This window comes from Corvus cornix, chromosome 8, assembly GCF_000738735.6.
Source record: "Corvus cornix cornix isolate S_Up_H32 chromosome 8, ASM73873v5, whole genome shotgun sequence".
In the NCBI taxonomy this organism is placed as follows: Eukaryota; Metazoa; Chordata; class Aves; order Passeriformes; family Corvidae; genus Corvus; species Corvus cornix.
Window position 1 is genome coordinate 31621290 of NC_046338.1, and position 18222 is coordinate 31639511.

The window sequence follows — 18222 nt, forward strand, 5'->3', positions numbered from 1 at the left end:
CCGTGTGCTGGAAAGCCCTCTGCAGCCAGGGCGGGGGGGGTGTGTGTGCTTCTGGCAGGGTGGGGGCTCCCCCATTGCCTTTGTTCCCTTCAGACCCACCCCTCGCCTCTGATTTTCCTTTGCGGCAGCTCCCGTGCTTGCCAAAAGAACGCACTGGATGGAGAGAGGGAGCGAGCCGGGCGTGTTGTGCGTGTGTGCGCGCTTGTGTGCGCCTGTGTTGCCACTGACTTCATTAAAGCGAGCTGTCCCCGAGCTGCAGAGGCGCGGCAGCCTTTAATTTTGTGGCCCGGCTCCTGCGGGAAGCCGACGTCGCCTTGCGTGCTCCTGCCCTGGAAGCGAAGGGCTGGGCATCCCTGCCGCCGCAGGTGCCTGCCCGGGGGCTCAGCCCTCCGCCCCCGCCCGCTGCCCCAGCGAGCCGGCAGATGGGCGGCCAGGCTCCCGCAGGATGCTGAAGATGGAGTCGGGAGGAAGGAGTTGGACACTTGGCTCCAACTAGGCTGGACCACGCTGCAACCTGTTCCCCTGGCCGCGGCGGCTGCGCTGGGTGCTGTTCCGAATCGTGTCTTCGTTTGCGAGGGGGTAGCTGGAAGGACCTGGATCCCTGCCCTTCCCGTGCCCGTTCCCTGCTCGCCCTGCGGCGGGGGGGTTAAAAGGGGCTGGTTTGGGCTTGCAGGCAGAGCGGTGGGGAGAATGTGGCTGGGTTTAACCCCTTGCTTCGTGCGGGAAGGTGCTTAGGGACCGAGCGGCTGCGGCCTCCGCGGAGCACGGAGGAGAGCTCGCTGCCCGCCCGGGTGGCCGTTCTGGGGGCTGGAGGCTCGGCTGCCCCCCATGCCGTGCCCGAGGCGCTGAGCCGGTGCCGCAGGTTGCCTCCTCTCCTCCACGCGGGTCCCTGCTCCCCCGGAGGGATGGAGGAGAGACGGAGCTGAGCATCACCCGGAGAGGAGGAGGGGGCTGTGGTTGGGACTGCGCCCCGCAACCCCCTCCCTCTTCTCTCCCACCCCCCGCCCCCCCCGCCGCCTCGGTGCTGCTGCTTTGGCTCACCTGTGTGTTTTCTTCCAGGATGGCTCGCTTTGGGGAGGCAGTGGCCGGCAGGCTGGGCTCCGGAGATGGGGGCTCCGACCAGAACCGGAGCCGGCAAGGAGCTCCTGCCCCTGCGGGAGGGAGCCCTGGAGCCTTCAAGCAAACCAAAGCGCAGAGAGCCCGGACTATGGCTCTGTACAACCCCATCCCTGTCCGGCAGAACTGCTTCACCGTCAACAGATCGCTCTTCCTCTTTGGGGAAGAGAACATAGTCAGGAAATATGCCAAGAAGCTCATCGACTGGCCATATCCTTTCTGCACCCCCTGCGAGCCCCCCCTTTTGCTGCCCGGATTTGCCTCGGTGGCCGCCCAGGACACGTGCGTGCGGCACTATCGGGCAGGTAAGGCGTGCGGAGAGGGGTGCCCCGGCCCCTGGGGATGCTCTCCTCGCCCTGTTGCTGCCTCTCCTTCTGTCCTCGGCTCCCTGCCTGCTCCTGACAGGAACCGAGCTCTTTCTCCCCCCGGGGATCCCCCTAGCCCCTCCTGAGGCTTGGATTTATTAGCCCCCCATGGTGGCGAGGAGGGAAGCTCTGATCCCAGATGAACCCTGCATGCTTTGGGATGCTCTGTGTGTGTGCCTGGGGAGGTGGGGGGGTAGTGGCCTTTTCTCCATGCCTCGATGTCTTGTGGAGTTTTGTCACCCCACCCCACCCGGAGCCACCTGGGAGCCCATGAATCTCCAGTCCCTGCTGGGTGGTGCCTCTGTCCCTCCTGTGTGTACCCTCTTTGCTGCAGATTGCTCCTGGCAGGGGCACAGCCATCCTCGCCCTGCAGCCCCCGGTCCCCCATGGTGGCTCTGGGAACTGGCTGCCCCCTCCCTGCGGCAGAGGGAAGGATGTTGGAAACCTCCGGTTGTGCCCCGTGGCCCTCTTTGGGGAGCTGTGATTTTATCCCAGGGACCCCTCTCCTAGGGCGGGGTGGAGGGTGTAGATCTCCCCTTCTCCTTCCCCTGTTCCTCCATCCTTTCATGCCTCCCCACACACCTCTCTCTGCTCCCACCCTCCCTGTGGGTGCCCCTGGGCGCCTTGGCTGCTGCCCAGCGCCACAGCTCTCAGCCCCACACCAACCTGGGCTCGATGCCTGCTGCCCCCCGAGACACCCCCTGGGCTTTGCCCCCATGGAGGATCTGAGCCTGAGAACTTCAGTGTGGCCACGCTTTGGCTGTAGGAGCCTCCCTGTGCCGTGTTCTGCAGCAGTGATTCCATGCAGCTCCCGCTGCTGCCGCTTTATCTCCCTGCAACTTGTTGGTTGAGTTCCCGGCCCCTCTGGCGGACACGGGAGAGCTTTCCCTGGTGCCAGGCAGCAATGCCGTGGTTTGGTGCAACAGGTACCTCGGGGAAAGCCTCTGATGAGGCCCGGGGATGCAGGACAGGTCACCCACCCTGCAGAGCATCGCAGGCGAATTGTCCCTTTGCGGCTCCAACGCGTCAGGTGAAGCCTCTGCCAAGCAGGAACTGGTCCTGCCTGGGGAGCTGCGACATCTCCAGGCCTGAGGAGGTGACCTGGGCACGAAGGGCCAGCTCGGAGGGGCTGAATTCCCCATGGCATCCCTGAATCTGCCGCTCCTGGCAGCACCCACCGGGCGGGTGGCTGCAGGAGCGCTGGTGCGGTGGCGAGCTCGGGGACGTGGCGGCTCAGCACGGAGCCCTGCAGGGCAGCAGCCAGGCCAGCCGCCTGCTTTTCCAGAATATGCCAAATTATTCATGTGCTTTTCCAGCGCGGTGTGGGAGGGCCCTTGCCCCTCCGGCTTTTGTTGGGAGCCAGAAGGATCTGGGGTGCTGCCGCTGGCCCGGCACTCCCGGCGTGGGCTGGGGTCCCGTGCCGGTGTGATGTCTCATCTCCAGGCAGCCGCCGTCTCCTAGAGACTGGAGCTCCACCACCACACGAGCAAAACTCCCCAGCATTATTCTCCCCTGGAATTTGCAATGCATGAGGGAGATGGGCTCATTTTGTATTTTTTTTCCAGAAGTAAGTGACATATTCCCATGTGAGTGCTGGGAACAGGCGTGCTCCAGGCGCGGGAGCTGAGTGTTCCTGCCTATCCCCCGCCTGGCTGCCATCTCTTTCCAAGAAAAACTCATCCACCCTGGATGTTCCTCTGCACCACTGGAGTTTTGAGGGCTTGGGAACGGGCAAGGCCTTTTGGGGATGTGTTTGGTTAGGTTGGCCGGGCGAGTTGTTTCCATCCTTGTAGCTGTAGCGTGGCACAGGCAGCCTTTTGGTAGGGCCAGGAAGAACATGTGAGTACCTCAGCTGCCTGGCCTGGAGCCCATGGCATTGTTCCTGGGCGAGGGTACTTTGGGGAGGAGAGCATTGGATCTTGGCCATGGTCAGTAGGAGCTGCTGGCCTTGGGAGAGCAATGGGCCAGTCCTGGTGCTGTGGGTCAGGGTGGGCACAGCACCAAGGAAAGCTAAGGGGTTTGGAGAGGAGCACAGGGAGGAGTGAAGGCTCTTCTTCATCCAGCTCTAGTTGACTAGGTAATAGGGCTAAAAATATCTGGTGATTCAGGCCTGGATATCTGCTGGGTAACTGTGTAATTATAACCAGCAGCCTCTGCAGTTTGGCTTCCCAGTGTAAATAGGGATGATGCATGGAGGAGAAGGAGGAGAAATACGAGCAACTGGGACTGGGATGCAGCTCCCTGGGAGGCAAGTCTTTGCCGAGTTCCTCACTGGAAAGCCCAGTGCGTTGCCTTCACTGGAGCTGCTCTTTTAAAGCTGGTCCTGCCTAAACTCTGGGGCAGCTGTTTTGGCTGTAGGAACATCTCCTTCTCTTCTCCTTGAGAAACGCAGCCTTGTCCTCCTGCCTGCTCTCCTTCTGCTGATGGCCAGGCCTTTCACCCTGATTTCATTTGTTTGGCTGCCTGGAAGGCTCCAATTCAGTTAGTACATGAGATGGGCTGCAGCTCATCTATATCTGCTCCGTTCCTCATTCGCTTAATCACATTTGACCTGGATAAGATCCCTCTCCCGCCCCAGGAAGGCCAGATGACATTGTGTGGCTCTGGCTGTGTCCCCAAGGACAGCATCTGGCTGCAGGCTGTCCATTGCACCTACCCCTAGTGCGGCAGGGAAAGGAGATGGCCATCAGGACCTTGCTGCTCCCTGCAGTGAGGGATTTCATCTATCTCGGCCCCTTTGAGGACCAAGTTTTGTGTTGGGCTGGCCTAGAGCAGCTGGAGTGCCCTCAGAGCCCCAGGGCACATCCCCATCCCAACAGTCAGGGGGATTTTGCTCCATGGGAAGCACACCTGTGAGTGCCTGAATTGTTTGTTTGATGACTCTCCCTGTGATCTGATGCTGCCCCTCGGGGACCCTGCTGATGTCACAGCCCACCTGGCCAAGCATCTCCTGCACCTTGGCTTTTCCCCAGCCACAATTCCGGCAGGTCTTGCCTTCCCAAGGGAAGAGCCTAAGCCATGTCATGCCATCCTTGGGCAGCTCCATCCTTGCACTCCCCAAGAAGATTTTTTCCCCCCCACCCCTCCCAGGCTGTTTTCTGTGCCCTCCATTCATCAGATTTTAGAAGGTTTTTTTTTTGGGAGGGGCGAGTAGGTGTAATGGCAGGTCCATCTTTTTGACAGCCGGGAAGAGCGAGGCTGCCTGTCAGATGGTGAATTTAAACAGAGGCAGCTGTTGTCATGGTGATGCCAAGTTGCATCCTGTTGCTGTGGCAACCAAAGTTAAAAAACTGATGTTAAGGCAGGAAAATCACATGATGTGGTCCTTTTTTGTTTAAAAAAAAGAAAAAAAAAAGGAGGAGGAGAGGAGAGAGATTTGATTTCCAGGGTGAGGTGGGGGAGAAGGAGACGCTTCTCCATGGAGCTGTTTGCACGTGGCAGGCAGGCATCCCACATCCTGCATCCCGCATCCCTACGGGAGCGGCAGCAGTGTGGGCAGCTCTGCCCCGTTGGACTCCTGGCTGTCACTGCCTTTGGTTTAACCCCTGATGGAAACCCAACCACTGCATTGTGGAGCGGAAGCAGCAACAGCTGTGACTGCAGAGAGTGAGCGTGGTCTCCTGTGTCCGTGCAGTGGGATTTGAGGCAGGCTGGGTGCTCCTTGACAGCTGTGCAGGGACACAAGCACAACCCAAGCCTGTGCTCACACTCCTGAGCCTCTCTGTGGCAGACACACGGCAGCTGGCTCATGTTCAAAGCCTAGTGGGAGGATCTGGGGTCTGGTCATCACTTTCTGTCCACCCCCCTCCCAGCATGGATGGGCTGGGAGTGCTGGGTGGCAGGACACAGGGACAGAGACAGCCAAGAGGGGCCACAGCTCTATGGATAGTCTTATCAGCGGGGGAAAATCCCTTGTGTCCTCAGGGACAAGCCAGGGAGGTACTGTGGGGACGGGGAATCCCAGAGTTGAATTAGGGCCATCACAGGCTTTGCTCTACTTGGCACTTTCGTTTTTTCTTGGAAACCAAAAACCTCACTTGCCCAGAGAGGTTGTGGACTCCCTGGAATTGTTCAAGGTCTGGTGGGATGGGGCTCTGAGCAACCTGGTCTAGTGGAAGGTGTCCCTGCCCATGGCGGGGGTATGGAACCGGATGACCTTTAATGTCCCTTCCAACCCAAACCATTCCATGATTCTGTGAAAACAGCCTTGGAGAGAAGGTGCTCTCTTTCCTGCTGCAGTGTGGAGCTGAGAGGAGGAAGATTGCAGCATTCTAAGTGGGTATGTTGAAGATGTGGATGTTTCTTCCTGTCATGCCATGTCTGTGCAGGACAGGCAGCAGTGCTGCGATGGGACCAGAAAGATGAAGTCCACAGGTGTAGGAACTGAGGCATTTTCTCATTGACACCTGAGGAGAGCAGGGAAAGCCCCTCAGAGTAACAGGTCCCCAGGGAAGTGTGGGGAGAGGTGGGAAATGGAGACATGACTTTCTAGGAGGTGTTGGAATTGGGCTGGATGATGCAGGCATGGACAGGGGTTAAGTTGTCCCTGCTCTTTTGGTGGCACTGGAAGGTAGGATTCCCCAAGGCCCACGTGGCCTCACTCCTGTGGCTCCTCTGCTCTTTCCCCCTCTGCCTGCCCAGGAGTGGGGAGAAGGTACCGGGAAGTGGTGGAATGGAGGGGAGCTCTCCATAGCTCCCGTCCTTGCCTGCATCCAGGGAGGGATTTATCTCGTGTCCAGCCTCCTGGGGAGATTGTGTCAATGTCCTATCAGCACCGTAAATCCATCTGCAGGGACTGGAGCTGGGAACACTCTCTGCCTTAGCAAGATGGGTGTTCTGGGTGGGCTGGTTTGGGCTTCTGGCTGGGGAGGAAGGTGAAGAGGAAGGTCACAGCTGGAAGCGGGGATCTGCCGGTGGCCAAACCCCTCCCTGACAGACCTGCCAAGGAGCTCCAGCTCCAGGCATGGGGTTAGCCCACAGTGCCTGCTCCAGGTGGTCTTGGGGGATGCCCCCATGGTCTGGGGTCGCTGTCCCCACCTCAAAGGCACCGTGAGGCAAGCGTGGAGCTGCAGGTGTGGCGTGCACGGGGATCGGCTGAGTTGCTAAGGAAACAAGTCAACAGTGCAGGGGAGAGAGCATTGGGTAAAGGAGATAAATCAATAAGAAAACCTATTTTTATCGGCTCCCTAATGATCCTCCAGGAGAAGCCAGACGGAGGAGGAGGAGAAGGCTGGAGGGAGATGGGCTCTTATTACTGGGCTTGGAGGGGGGCGAGGGCTACTCTGCGTTTTGGGTGGCTGAAAGGTTGTGTAATTATTCATCTGATGTGGGAGAAAACAAAGCACTGATAGAGGATTGTCCAGTGGACTCCAGCCCTGACTGGGAGGATGCTTGCTTGGCAGAAGAGTGGGGATAAAATTATCCCTGAGTTCAGCCAGGTGTTTCTGCTGTCCCTTGGGAGGTTCTTTTCCTCTTGGTCCCTCAAAACCTGGCACAGCTGGAGCTATGGGGGCTGGTTTCCACGGGATTGATGTCTCACACAGCTCTGGATGTGATAACCCGGGCTCAGCTCCGCGGGAAACCGGGCCAGTGGGGTTTGGAGAGTCACTTTTGGCAGTGACCTCATGCTTAGGTCAGTGCTTTGGGGAGCGATTGCCCTTTTAGACTCGGCCAGGCTGGACGGGGCTCTGAGCACCCCAGTCTAGTGGGAGGCATCCCTGTCCATGACAGGTTGGAATGAGATGGTCTTTAAGGTCCCTTCTAACTCAAACCACGCCTTGATTCCATGATATCTGTTCACCCCCACGCCTTGCACTTGCTGGAGGTGGAGCGGGAATGTGTCCTGTGCAGGGGTGTGGCAGATGTGCATTGTCCTTGTGCTTTGAACCAGAGGCTGGAGCCAGCAAGGAAAGAGAGAGGCAAGGTGTTCTGAGCTCCCCAGGCACTTCTGAGCAGGGCTCCCACGCTGCTGTGCTTGGAGCAGTTGGTTTTTCCCCACCTGGGTGTCTCTCCCACGGGAACAGTGGCTGTGGCAGGGAGCAGTGCGGGATGCTGGGCAGACAGACGGACTCTCCGCGCCGTTCCCACACTTCTCATCTAGGCAAATGTGCCTGGTGCCTGGGGAGCTGCTGCCCCGCCCCACTAACACGCTGTTTGTCTCCTAAGCCGGTGCTAATTGCTCGCAGACTTTCAGGAAAATGGTACCAAAAGGTCCCAAATAGGCTGGTGGCGCAGGGCCAAGCGCCGCGGTCGGCTGGAGCGTGCGGCCGCAGGTCGGTAGCAGGGAGGGGACGTGGCCTTTGCCGGAGCCATGCAGTGAAATACTCACTTGTGCTAAGCCTCAGAGGAGAACTTTTGGAGTCTGGCCCCCCTCCCCAAGCGCAGGGAGCTGCTCCTGCTCCGTGCCTGGCTGGCAGCGAGGTCCGAGCCGGCAGCAGGGAGCTCTGCAGCCTTTCCCTTTGGGTTTGCCTCTAATTTAGCGACCATTAATTTCGCTGAGTGGCCTTTTAAATGCCTTGGCCGAATCTTTCCTGGCTCTTCTTTCCACCAGGCTAAATACATCCCAGCTCCCTCAGGCTCTCCTTGGCTGCCTCTCCTGGCCATCTCTCTGGGGACCTGCTTCCATGCCCATCCCTGCTCCTACCTTGCCAGTCTGCCACAGCATCACTGCTGCCAGGGTCACTTCATGCTTTCCCATTTCCCATGCTCACAGCTGGCACTGGGGTGTCTTCTCTTGCCTATGGGCTCAGGGCCACTGGTTGAAAGCATTTCACTGCAGTTGGTGGCCAAAAGACAAAATCACCCCTGATGGGACGGGCGTTGGACACCTCCTTGCCTGAAACGTCAGCCTGAGGGTGTTGGGTCTGGAGAAGCCTGGTGTGGTGGGGAAAGGGCTTAGCCGACTTGGAATGGTGGGAGTGGGGATGATTCCTTTATGGGCAAATCCATCCCAGGTGGGATCACATCCCCCTTCCACAGACACTAGCTTTGGGAAAGTGGCAGTCCTCTCCCAGGGTGGCTGCTGGTGCCAGTGGTGGCACTAATAGAGCTGTTTTGGCACGGAGCAAGCGGAAGCAGGGGTGTGCTGCCTGCTGCTGTATCGCTCCACATTTTGTTATTGAGGACAACAGGGCTTTTATTGTGAAGAATTGGGAAAGATGGATGGGAAGTTGGAAAGATATGGCCATCCTGTCATTTGGAAGTGCTTTGTTTTCAGAGCTCGGCAGTGGGCCAGGCAGGAGAGAGCTCCGTGTCCCTGCCTCAATCCCATGAATCAAAAGGCAGGAGGGAGCTGAGTTTGGGGTGCTTTCCTGGGCGTCAACCTGCCCTTCCCTTTCTCAGGTCCTCAGACACCAGTATCTGCTGCCACTTGTCCTGGCTCAGGGTTGCTTCCAGGGAAGGGTGTGTAAGACCTAGACGTGGCTGTAGGATTTAGGATGCTCATAAGGGTGCGGCCAGATCCTGTTGATGAGGTGCTGCTGCCCCTTGGGGTCTTGCTGAGGTGTGGCTGAGCTGGGATATCTCCACGGGGAGCTTCCACCCTGCCTGAACTGAAGCTCAGACCCAGGTGCCATCAGTGTCTTGAGCTGCGAGTGCTCAGTCACGTGCTCTGCAGCTCCCAGTGCCACCTGGGCTCATCCTGCTGCCCATGGGGTGCTTGGCAAGGCCACAGGGCAGACTGACCCAGGTCAGACCCCTAGGACCTGCGAGGGATGACCCATCCTCCTCAGGCTGTGCAGATGCTCCCTCCCCTGGGGATGTTTTAGGACAGGGGCTGCTGTGATGTCTCCCCTTTGTGAGCCCCATCTCTTGCTGCTTTGTGATGGAAAGGAGAAGGAAAGCAGGAGCATGTAAGCCCTGCCCAGAAGTGTACCATGCCAGGGAGAAGCCTCCCTGATAGTGCCAAGGACCATGCCAAACCTTCTTCCAGGCAAAGCCCAGCCTGGTTGTCCCACCTTGGACCTTGTGTCCACCTTCTGGGCTCCCTGCGCAAGTAGCATCTCTCTCCCATGGGAGTTCTCATCCCAACAAAGACTGCAGGCTGATGTCCCATGAAGTCGGGAAGGAGGTGATGAGGCCCCAGATGGTCTCCAGAGAGGAAGGTCTTGGGGGCTGTCACCCCTCTCATTTCCAAACACCACCAAGGTGGGAGCAGCGGGAGGTGGAAGGCAGGCTGTGTGGGCAGGTTCCCGTGTGGGCAGCAGGGGCTGAGCAGGTGAAATGAAGGGTGGGATGGAGGGCTGGGGGTGCCACCCACCTCTTCTCTGCTCCTTAACTCGCCTCCACTCCCTTCGAGTACATGATCCTGGCAACCATCATTGCCAACTGCATCGTGCTGGCCCTGGAGCAGCACCTGCCCGAGGATGACAAGACGCCCATGTCACGGAGATTAGTGAGTACCCCGTGTCCATCCCTCTCTGCCCTGCACTGGTGGGCTGGGGGGTGAGCAGCCACCCAATCCTACCAGGCAATTTCTCCTGATTTTGGGGTGGCCAGATAGGAGGTTTCCTCTGGGACTAGCTTCTCCAGCCTTCCTGGGGCTGCTGTAACATTTCTTCTCTATGGAAAGGGTTCAGGAAGGTTTAGGCCCCTTAAAAAGGGGTAGGGAAGGACTGGGCAAACCTTCTTTTTATTCCCAAGGTTGCTGCTGGCTGAGAAAGGGCTGGGAAAGTCCCAAAAGAGATGATGGTTCTGGGGAAGGTGGGATGGGACGTGAGTTGGGTCGATGTGAAATGTTTGGTGCTGTGTTTGCTCAGTCTCCCCCTCTCACTGGGTCACTGATTTCACTCTGGCAGGAGAAGACGGAGCCCTACTTCATTGGGATTTTCTGCTTCGAGGCTGGGATTAAGATCGTGGCCCTAGGGTTCGTTTTCCACAAGGGCTCGTACCTGCGCAATGGCTGGAACGTCATGGACTTCATTGTGGTCCTCAGCGGGTGAGTCGGGTGCTGTGGGGCCGGTGGTGGAGTTGGTTGGGCTTGAGGACCTGTCCTGGCAAGGACACGAGCTCCAGGACACGGGAAAAGACCCTGGTTTGCTGTTGTCAGTGGTGTTTCTTCATCCTGATGAGGGAGGGGAGGATGGTTCCCTGTGCTGGAGATGCTGTGTTGGCTTTGCTGTGGTCACTGATGGTGGGACAAGGCTCCCTACAGGAGCAGTCGGGCTGGCTCTGAGGCCACCATGTCTAGCTTTTCTCACTTGGTGGCCTGTCAGCCACCTGAATACAAGGCAAAGTGAGGACAAGGTGGTGGCATGACCTGATAAGTGACTGGATGTGATCTGGGAGAGATTCTGGTCAAACCCTACATGGGGAGGGGGAAAATCTCTTCTCTTGCCTTCCCAAGCACTTTGCAGGCTTGCCTTGCTGCTGGGGGTTGGGAAATGAAGTCTGGCTGGGGTCACATTCCCAGGCGATGCTGCTCATCATCCCAGCATGCAGCAGTGATGCTGGGGGTGGTAGCACACAGAGCTTCACGGGTGCTGCTTGTGTCACTGGTGGTGTCACCTGCCAGGGACGTGGCCCAGATTTGAGTCCTGCTTGCTGGGCTGTCCTGGTGACACAGAAACAAGCAGGGACATTTAGGCTTGTGTTAGCCAACACTGGCAGTCAGCTCGAGCAGAAGCCCCCCGGGGCGACTCTCTGGGCCCCTCTGTGTGGAGGGCAGATGGGGCCTGGATTGTGGCTATTTCTTTTTGCCTGGTGATGGAAATGGGATGTTCAGAGGAGCTGGTTTGATGTGTACAAACAGAAGGTGCCTGTGGGTCTGAGTGCTCCATGAGAGCTTTGCTGGGTGCAGAGCAGCAGCAGGGCTGGCTGGGAAACTGAGGCAGGATGCCTGCGGTCTCTACAGAGCTTCCTGCTGCACAGGCCTGACTCTTGGCTTGCAGGGTGGTGGCACCACGTGGGATGTGACACCTGTTTGGGTATTTGGAGGAGGAAGGGGAACGTTGAGCCTGCTTCTGATGGGGTGTGGTGATGGGTGCTGCTTGGCCGTGGTGGAGAGGTGCAGGCTGGGACTGTGCCTGAGAGGAGGCTTGAGGAGAACGTGGTCTGGTACATTTTGACTCCCTTGGTCCAATGGGGACCCGGATGGCCTCACTGGGGAGTGGGACCATGTCAGCTGGGAATGGAGGGTGTGCTGGCGGTGGGTGATGCTTCTGGTGGGCAGCAAACAGGCGGCCTGTGGGAGGTGCAGCCCTCGCACGGCAGGCTGCTGCTCTCCCACATCTGCAAAGTGACTCATGGGGAGGTTTCTGTGGCTCCTGGGCGGGGCAAAGGTGCTCACATCCCTGGGGACAGGTGCTCACATTCCTGGGGACAGCATAGGACACACATTGGTAGCAACAAGAGGGGCTCTTGGCCTCACGGGGCAGCTGCAGTGCTGGGCCCAGTGTGCGGGAAGGGCTGGGAAATGCCCATCACCTGCATCCCAACCCAGGCATCCTCTGGGGCGTGGGTCAGGGGGAAGCACTGGGCTGTGAGGAGGGGCTTCACCAGGGACCTCTTGCTGCCCTCCCCACGGCGCCGGGCGAGCGGCTGTACCCGAGCCGGTGCTGAGTCAGCGCTCGGCAATTACTCACTCGCAGAAGCCTCGCCAGCTCCTCTCGGTGCCGGGCTGAGCCGGGCCCCGTGCCAGGGAATCAATTGTCCATGAAGGGCTGCGAGCACCGCGCTGGCCACCCTGGCAGGAGGTACCCACGCTCCCCCAGGACTGCCGGTCACGGGGCACAGCCCTCCAGCGTCTGCTTGCCCACCGTCGTCCCCCTGGTGTCCTGATGTTTGCTCCAGCAGAGTGGAACCCTCCCCAGGGAATGCCCCTTCACTGGCTGGCTTTGCCCCAGCAGTGCCTGCTGGCAAGGCCTCACCGACCTGTTGGGGCAAATTCTATTGTGTGGTGGGTGGAGGAGGCAACCCACGGATTTTCACCCTGGCCTGGTTTTGGGGTCAATGGACCAGGTCATGGGCTTCTCTGTGCTGTTCAGCTCTTGCTTTTGCCCTGGGGTGCTGCCAAATCTGCTGCTCCCTGGTGCCATGGTTGCGCTTCCCATGCAAGAAACTCTTGCCTGTTTAATCTGCTGAATTATTGGCAAATTCCTGCAGCAAATAATCCTTGGCTGGCAAATGACTTGCAAACAGCTTGTGGGAGAAGGTTTGCACTTGGCGGCTCGCTCTGTGTCGGTTGCATAAGGCGGGCGGTGGAGCCCGCACGGGGGATGTGTGCGGGCGACTGGCGGCTTTGGGATCGCCTCTGCGGACTCAAACTTTCTGCTTGATGAATATAGAAGTGTCTGGATGGAGATCTGTGAGATTTGATGGTCGTGGGGATCTCGTTGTGGCTTATAAAGAGGCTGTGGCTGTGTTGGAGGGGATGTTGTGGGCATCAGAAGAGTAGGGTAACACTTGCCTCAGGGTGTGCTCAGTGGGTTTGGGATGCTGATGCATCCCATGATGGGCCAGAGAAAACATCCATGTGAGCAGGACCCACCCCAGGATCCATCCCTGAGGGACTCAGCATCATATTTGCTGGCCCTTGTCCCTCCAGTTGTGACACAGGGTATTACTATTCCTTTCTGGACTTACTTTTGCCGTGTATCTGATGGGAGAGGTCCTTAGTGCGGGTGGCATCAAGGTCACAGACACCACACTGGGATTTCCATGAGCAGTGGGATTTTCTGCACCCTCTCCCTGCAGTAAATAACCCTAATGAGGGGCTTCTCCCATGAGCAGCCTCCTGGGACCCTGTGCAGGAGTGGATGGCACTGACTAGGGTTCAACTGGTGTTTGCTTCTTGTGTCAATAAATCAATTTTTTTTTTCATCTCAGTGGAAATCAACGCCCACCTAAAACTCCCTGATGCTAAAGCTTCCACTGGGGAACTAATAGTCACATTTGTAAACCTGCTCTTTTTGTAACCTGTGGTTTCCAAATCATCATTGCTGCCTGAAAAAACAGCCTGTTCTCCCCCAGCTAAAAATAATTTTATCTGAAAGTGTGCATAAAATACCTTTACTCGTTGTGAGGCAGAACCAGTGAGGAGAACATCTGCATTTCCCCTGGGGTTTGGGGACACTCCCCTTGTCTCAGAGCTAGCTGGGTGCTGAAGCTGGACTTGTGACCTGCTTAATGCAGTGTGACCTGGACCAAAAAAGGGGACAATGGGGTCAGAAATGGTCAGAAATGACAGTGGAAGGTTGGAGACCTTTTAATTGGTGGTCCTGAGAAAGTGAGGCTGAAAGAGTTTCAGCCACCAGCAACTGGAGCATGAGCTCCCTGCTCCCTGGGTGCCATTAGGAATAGAGAACAAGGACCCTACAGCTGCCTGCTTTGTCCTACACCATATTTGATGGAAGAAGAAGGGTTAAACTCCCTCTGCAAATATCCAGGTGGGTGTGTGCTTTACACACTCCGGTGCCTGAGCATCATCAAAGCACCGTTGGCTTTTTTTACAGCAGTAATACAATAACACGTGAGAGGTGAAGGGGTGGGGGAATACTGCTAACAATGGGGAAGAAATCCAAACGGGAATCAAAAGGCCCTTGTGAAGCTGTGCTGCTCAGGAGCTGGGGAAGCAGCCGCTGTAAAAGCTGGATAAATACGCCGGGGTCACTAAAAGGAAGCGCTGCCGTCAGGGTTTTTGGGAGGGTTTAATAAGAGCTGCTACACCTGGGTGTCTTTTGTGAAGCCCTTGGGCACGGTGGTTTTCATTAAAGGGTTTTGTGGGGTGGAGCGTGGCCAAGGGAAAGCAGGAATGAGGGATTGCTGGCGCTGCCTGCCATGCCCTTAGCAAACCCACAGCCAGTGCCGGAGCAGGACAGCCTGGCTCTCCAAGTCCTGCCCCAAAATCCAGCGTCCTCTCCCTACAAAGCCGAGCAGCAGCTGTGAGCCTGGTCTCTGTCTGACCTCCCAGGGAAATCCTGTGCAGACTTGTGCCCTGGTTTCCTGCTGTGGCTGGTGGGAAGCAGGATGGAATAGTTCCGAGGAAGATGTTTCCTGCTGTGCTGTGGGGTTGCAGGATGAGCCCAGGGATGAGGAGGGCAGGCTGGCTTTTTTGCGTGTCTTGGTGCTGCCTGGATTTTGGGATGACTGTCCAGGAAAGCTGCCTTTTCACGGTTCCCCCTGAGCTCCCCCATGGGAGAGGCAGGGATGTTTTGCCCTCAGGTATTTACTGCACCTTGTACAACCCCAGTTCTGTGTGTTCAGGTGCTCCTTTTAGTCTTGGAGTTCCAGAGATGGGAGGGGGATCCTTGAACAGGCACTGGCAGCAGCTCCATGTGGGAATATTGACATGCTGCATGCCCTGGTGGTTTGGGGTGCTGGCCCCACGGGTGCCTGGCACACCACACCAGTATGAGAGCACACCTGGGCTGGGAACAGGCTCTTCCCATGGCGCCCACACCTTCGTTTCCCTGACCCAGGAAGTACAGCGCACCTCCAAGCAGGGAAGCTTGGGGGAATGGGTAAGAGGCTTGGAGAACAAGTGCTAAATCAGAGCACAAGTGAAGCACCCTGACATGGTTATCCTGCTGGAGCCAGAGCCACTGCAAGGAGTGCTGTCCTGCAGGGATAAACCAGCAAAGAGACAACCCCAGGTCCAAAAGCCCAGCAGTACTTTGATCACACCAGACAAGACGTTTTCCCCGCTCTTTCCTTCTTTTCCTTTCATGAATCTTGGCAGTCTCCAACCTGATGCCTGCCCCCTCTCCCATCCCTTTCCCAGCTCTTTCCTTTCAGGACAATTAGTAAAATGTTTGGTCTTTCGTTTGGATGAATAATTAATTTCCCAGCTCGGTGAATGATTCATGTGCCATATGCCACAGCCCTGGGATGTGCCCGACACCGGCACCTCGTACAAAGGGCACCACCGCTTGCCTGGCTCGGCGAGGGGACGGGGTGGTGATGAGGGAAAAGGCTTCCTGCTGCTGGAGATGGGAGTGGGGATCCTGGGCATGCAGAACTCTGGCTGTGGCTTTGGGGGAGACAGGCATCCCGCCTCCTCCCAGCGCAGGATCCGGCCCGCGTGTCGCTCACGCGATTCCTGCTCCATCCTTCCCAGCTCCTCTTCCCTGCCGGTTGGTTTCCTGAAGCCGCAGAGTGAGTCAGTCCCTCCCACGTGGCTGCTGGTCCCGGGGGCACTGCCTCCCCTGCCAGGCACCCCTCGATCCCCTGTGGTCCCCAGGGGCTCCTGCTGCACCCCAACACTCCTGCAGAGCTCCTGCTCTGGGGTGAGGCACTCGCTGTCCTGTGGGGGTGAAGCCTTGGGCTTCTTTGCACTGTCACGTACCTTGCTCTGGGAGAGGGGTTGGGGGGTATAAGCCTGGCCTGAGGGAAGAGACAGTGGGTTATTTCCTCCTGATCCTCGTGTGAGAAGGTGGGATCACACAGGTGGGTGCTCTGGGATCTCACACCCCTCCTTTGGCATGAGTTCAGGCCGGCCCTGCTGTGGCGCGCCCTTGCCTGTGCTCCATGTCTCTTGTGGGGCCAGCTCTCCTGTCAGTGACTTTAGGTTCCCACCAGGTCCTGTGTGGGCAAATTCAGTTTTACCAGCATCATCTCCCCCTGCCAAACCCTGTATCTGCTGAGAGGCAGCGTGGGGACTGGGCAGGAGGGAGACGTGGAGTTTGGCCAACCCACAGGGTCTGGAAGAGGGGATACTCCCTCATGCACCAAACCCCAGGGTCTCCTCTGGGAAGAGGTGGCCTTGAGGGATTATGTCACCCTCCAGATCAAAGGCTGGTAAAGGCAGATGTTGTCCTTCAGCCTCATCACACCACGCGGGGAGTCACTTGTGCCCATCCAGGGCTCTCCAAGCTGCTGGGAAGGGTGGGAGCAGGAGCTTTGCAGCAGCTCAATCCACCTGGGTCACAGCCCCGAAACCTAGAAAGAGCAGGCGAAGGTGATGGAGGCTTTGACATTACTCTGAACTGTGCCAAGGGCAGGACTTGGCCCTGGTGTCCCTGTCCCCTGGGCTCCCTAAGGCTGTGCTCTGCTGTGGCATCAGAGTGGGTGACCTGATCCCACTGGCCCTGCCTTGAGCCAGGTTTGGACCCAAGAGCCTTTAATACATCCTGCTACACATGATGCTGTCTGCAGAGAGGGCAAGGATGGATTCACCCCACTGATTCACCCCCAGAACACAGCAGGAACGAGGTGAGTTCATCAGGTACCTCACTTTCTGTGAGCCATTTGACCAGTGTATTAATTATGAAGTAGTCTCCCTCGTAGAGTCAGGTGGCAGTGCAAGCCTCCAGGGGCCTTTCCACTTAATTATAAATATTAATTTGTGTGCCAGCCAGCACCCTGCCTGCCCCAGATTTTGGGCTGAGATTAGTCTGTCTCAGCCTATGCCTCTCTCCACCCAGCACACCCTTTGCTGGGACAGTTTGTCTGTGTGAGCTTCAGCAGTGCTCCCCGAGGGGAATGCTTGAGGGGGGCTCAGTTTGGGGTTGGGGGGTGAATCGAGGGTCGGTCTGATCCCTTGGGGTTCAGCCTTTTCTTGGGGTCTCTGGTGTGAAGCTGTTGGCAGTGTGGCCTGAGCTGTGTGTGCTGTCCCTTACGGCTGAGGGCTGCTGGCGGGATGTGACGCGATGGGATGATGAGGATGGGATGGGATGATGGGGATGGGAGCCCAGCAAAGCACAGTCCCTGGGACAGGCAGAGGAGGCACGATGGGTGCTGTAGAGTGGGATAGTGCCCGAATTCAGGGCTGACTTTGTGTGGGCAGGGTCATTGAGCATCACTCGTGCTTTGTTCTGCACGGTCCTAAAGAGCAGGGAATTCTTTAAAATGCGATTATTCTTGGGGCTTTTTTCCTTCTTTTGACCCCTGGGTGAAGAGATCTAAAGGTGCAGGTCTTCAGCTGGAGGCAAGGGCATGTGCTCTGCTCAGCTGCTGTGAGCCGGAGCGGTGCCGGGGGCTGAGCCTGGCTCTGCCGAGCCCCAAAGCCCACAGGTGTGGTGGCCCCAGGGGGAGCTCGCCCTCCTCCCCAGAGCCTCCAAATAAATAAAACAAAATAATCATCGTGGTTGCAAACACAAAACATTGGATCATTATTTTTTCCTGTCCTGAAAGAGTGTTTTTGTCTGCTGGTGATTGCTCACTATTCAATTATACTTCAGTGGATTAGCATATATTTCCCATCCTGCCTCCTCTCTCATTTGCATCCTTCCAAAAGCTCCTCTCTGCTCTTTTCTCCACCTGAAGTCTCTCTTCTCCCTTTCCTCTGAAGTAAAACTAACCCCTTTGCCTGGGTGACCTATAAAAACGCCTTCACTTTTTTTTTCCCTTCTTTTTTTCCTTTAGTACATATGATGAAAAGCATGAGATCATTGGGATTTTTATAGCCTAAATCTGGCAGCTTTTTTCAAATAACTTGGATGGTGAGATGTAATTTTAGTTTGGGTCCTTGCCTAAAAATAAAGAATAATTATTAGCACATCAGACGTGGATATTGTAAGTGATCGAAAAGGGTTTAAATTGTTCTACAGATACTGGAGCTGCTGCCCTGTGGCAGCACAAAGGTCTGCCACAGCCTGAGCCCCATCTCAGGAGCTGTGAGAAACCTTAATTCAGAAACTGGGAGTTATGGGTGATGTGATTTAAAAAAAAAAAAAAAATTAATAAAAGGCATAATTAGAGGGTTAATAAGCAATTTACAGGTGAGCTATGCTGAAGTCCGAAGCAGCAAGGTTTGCTTGGAGCATTGGATTTATAATTAGTAGTGATGTGACCGTGTTGTCTGTGC

At 57.0% G+C, this 18222-nt stretch overlaps 1 protein-coding gene across 1 annotated transcript in view; it reads left to right on the forward strand.

Moving 5' to 3' along the window:
• The window catches only part of CACNA1E (calcium voltage-gated channel subunit alpha1 E), a 129500-nt gene that overhangs the window by 39091 nt on the left and 72187 nt on the right, over positions 1 to 18222 (forward strand). Inside the window, 3 exon segments of the mRNA XM_039555753.1 lie at positions 1060 to 1326; positions 9768 to 9873; positions 10277 to 10416. Coding sequence (XP_039411687.1) covers positions 1060 to 1326; positions 9768 to 9873; positions 10277 to 10416 — 513 coding nt within the window.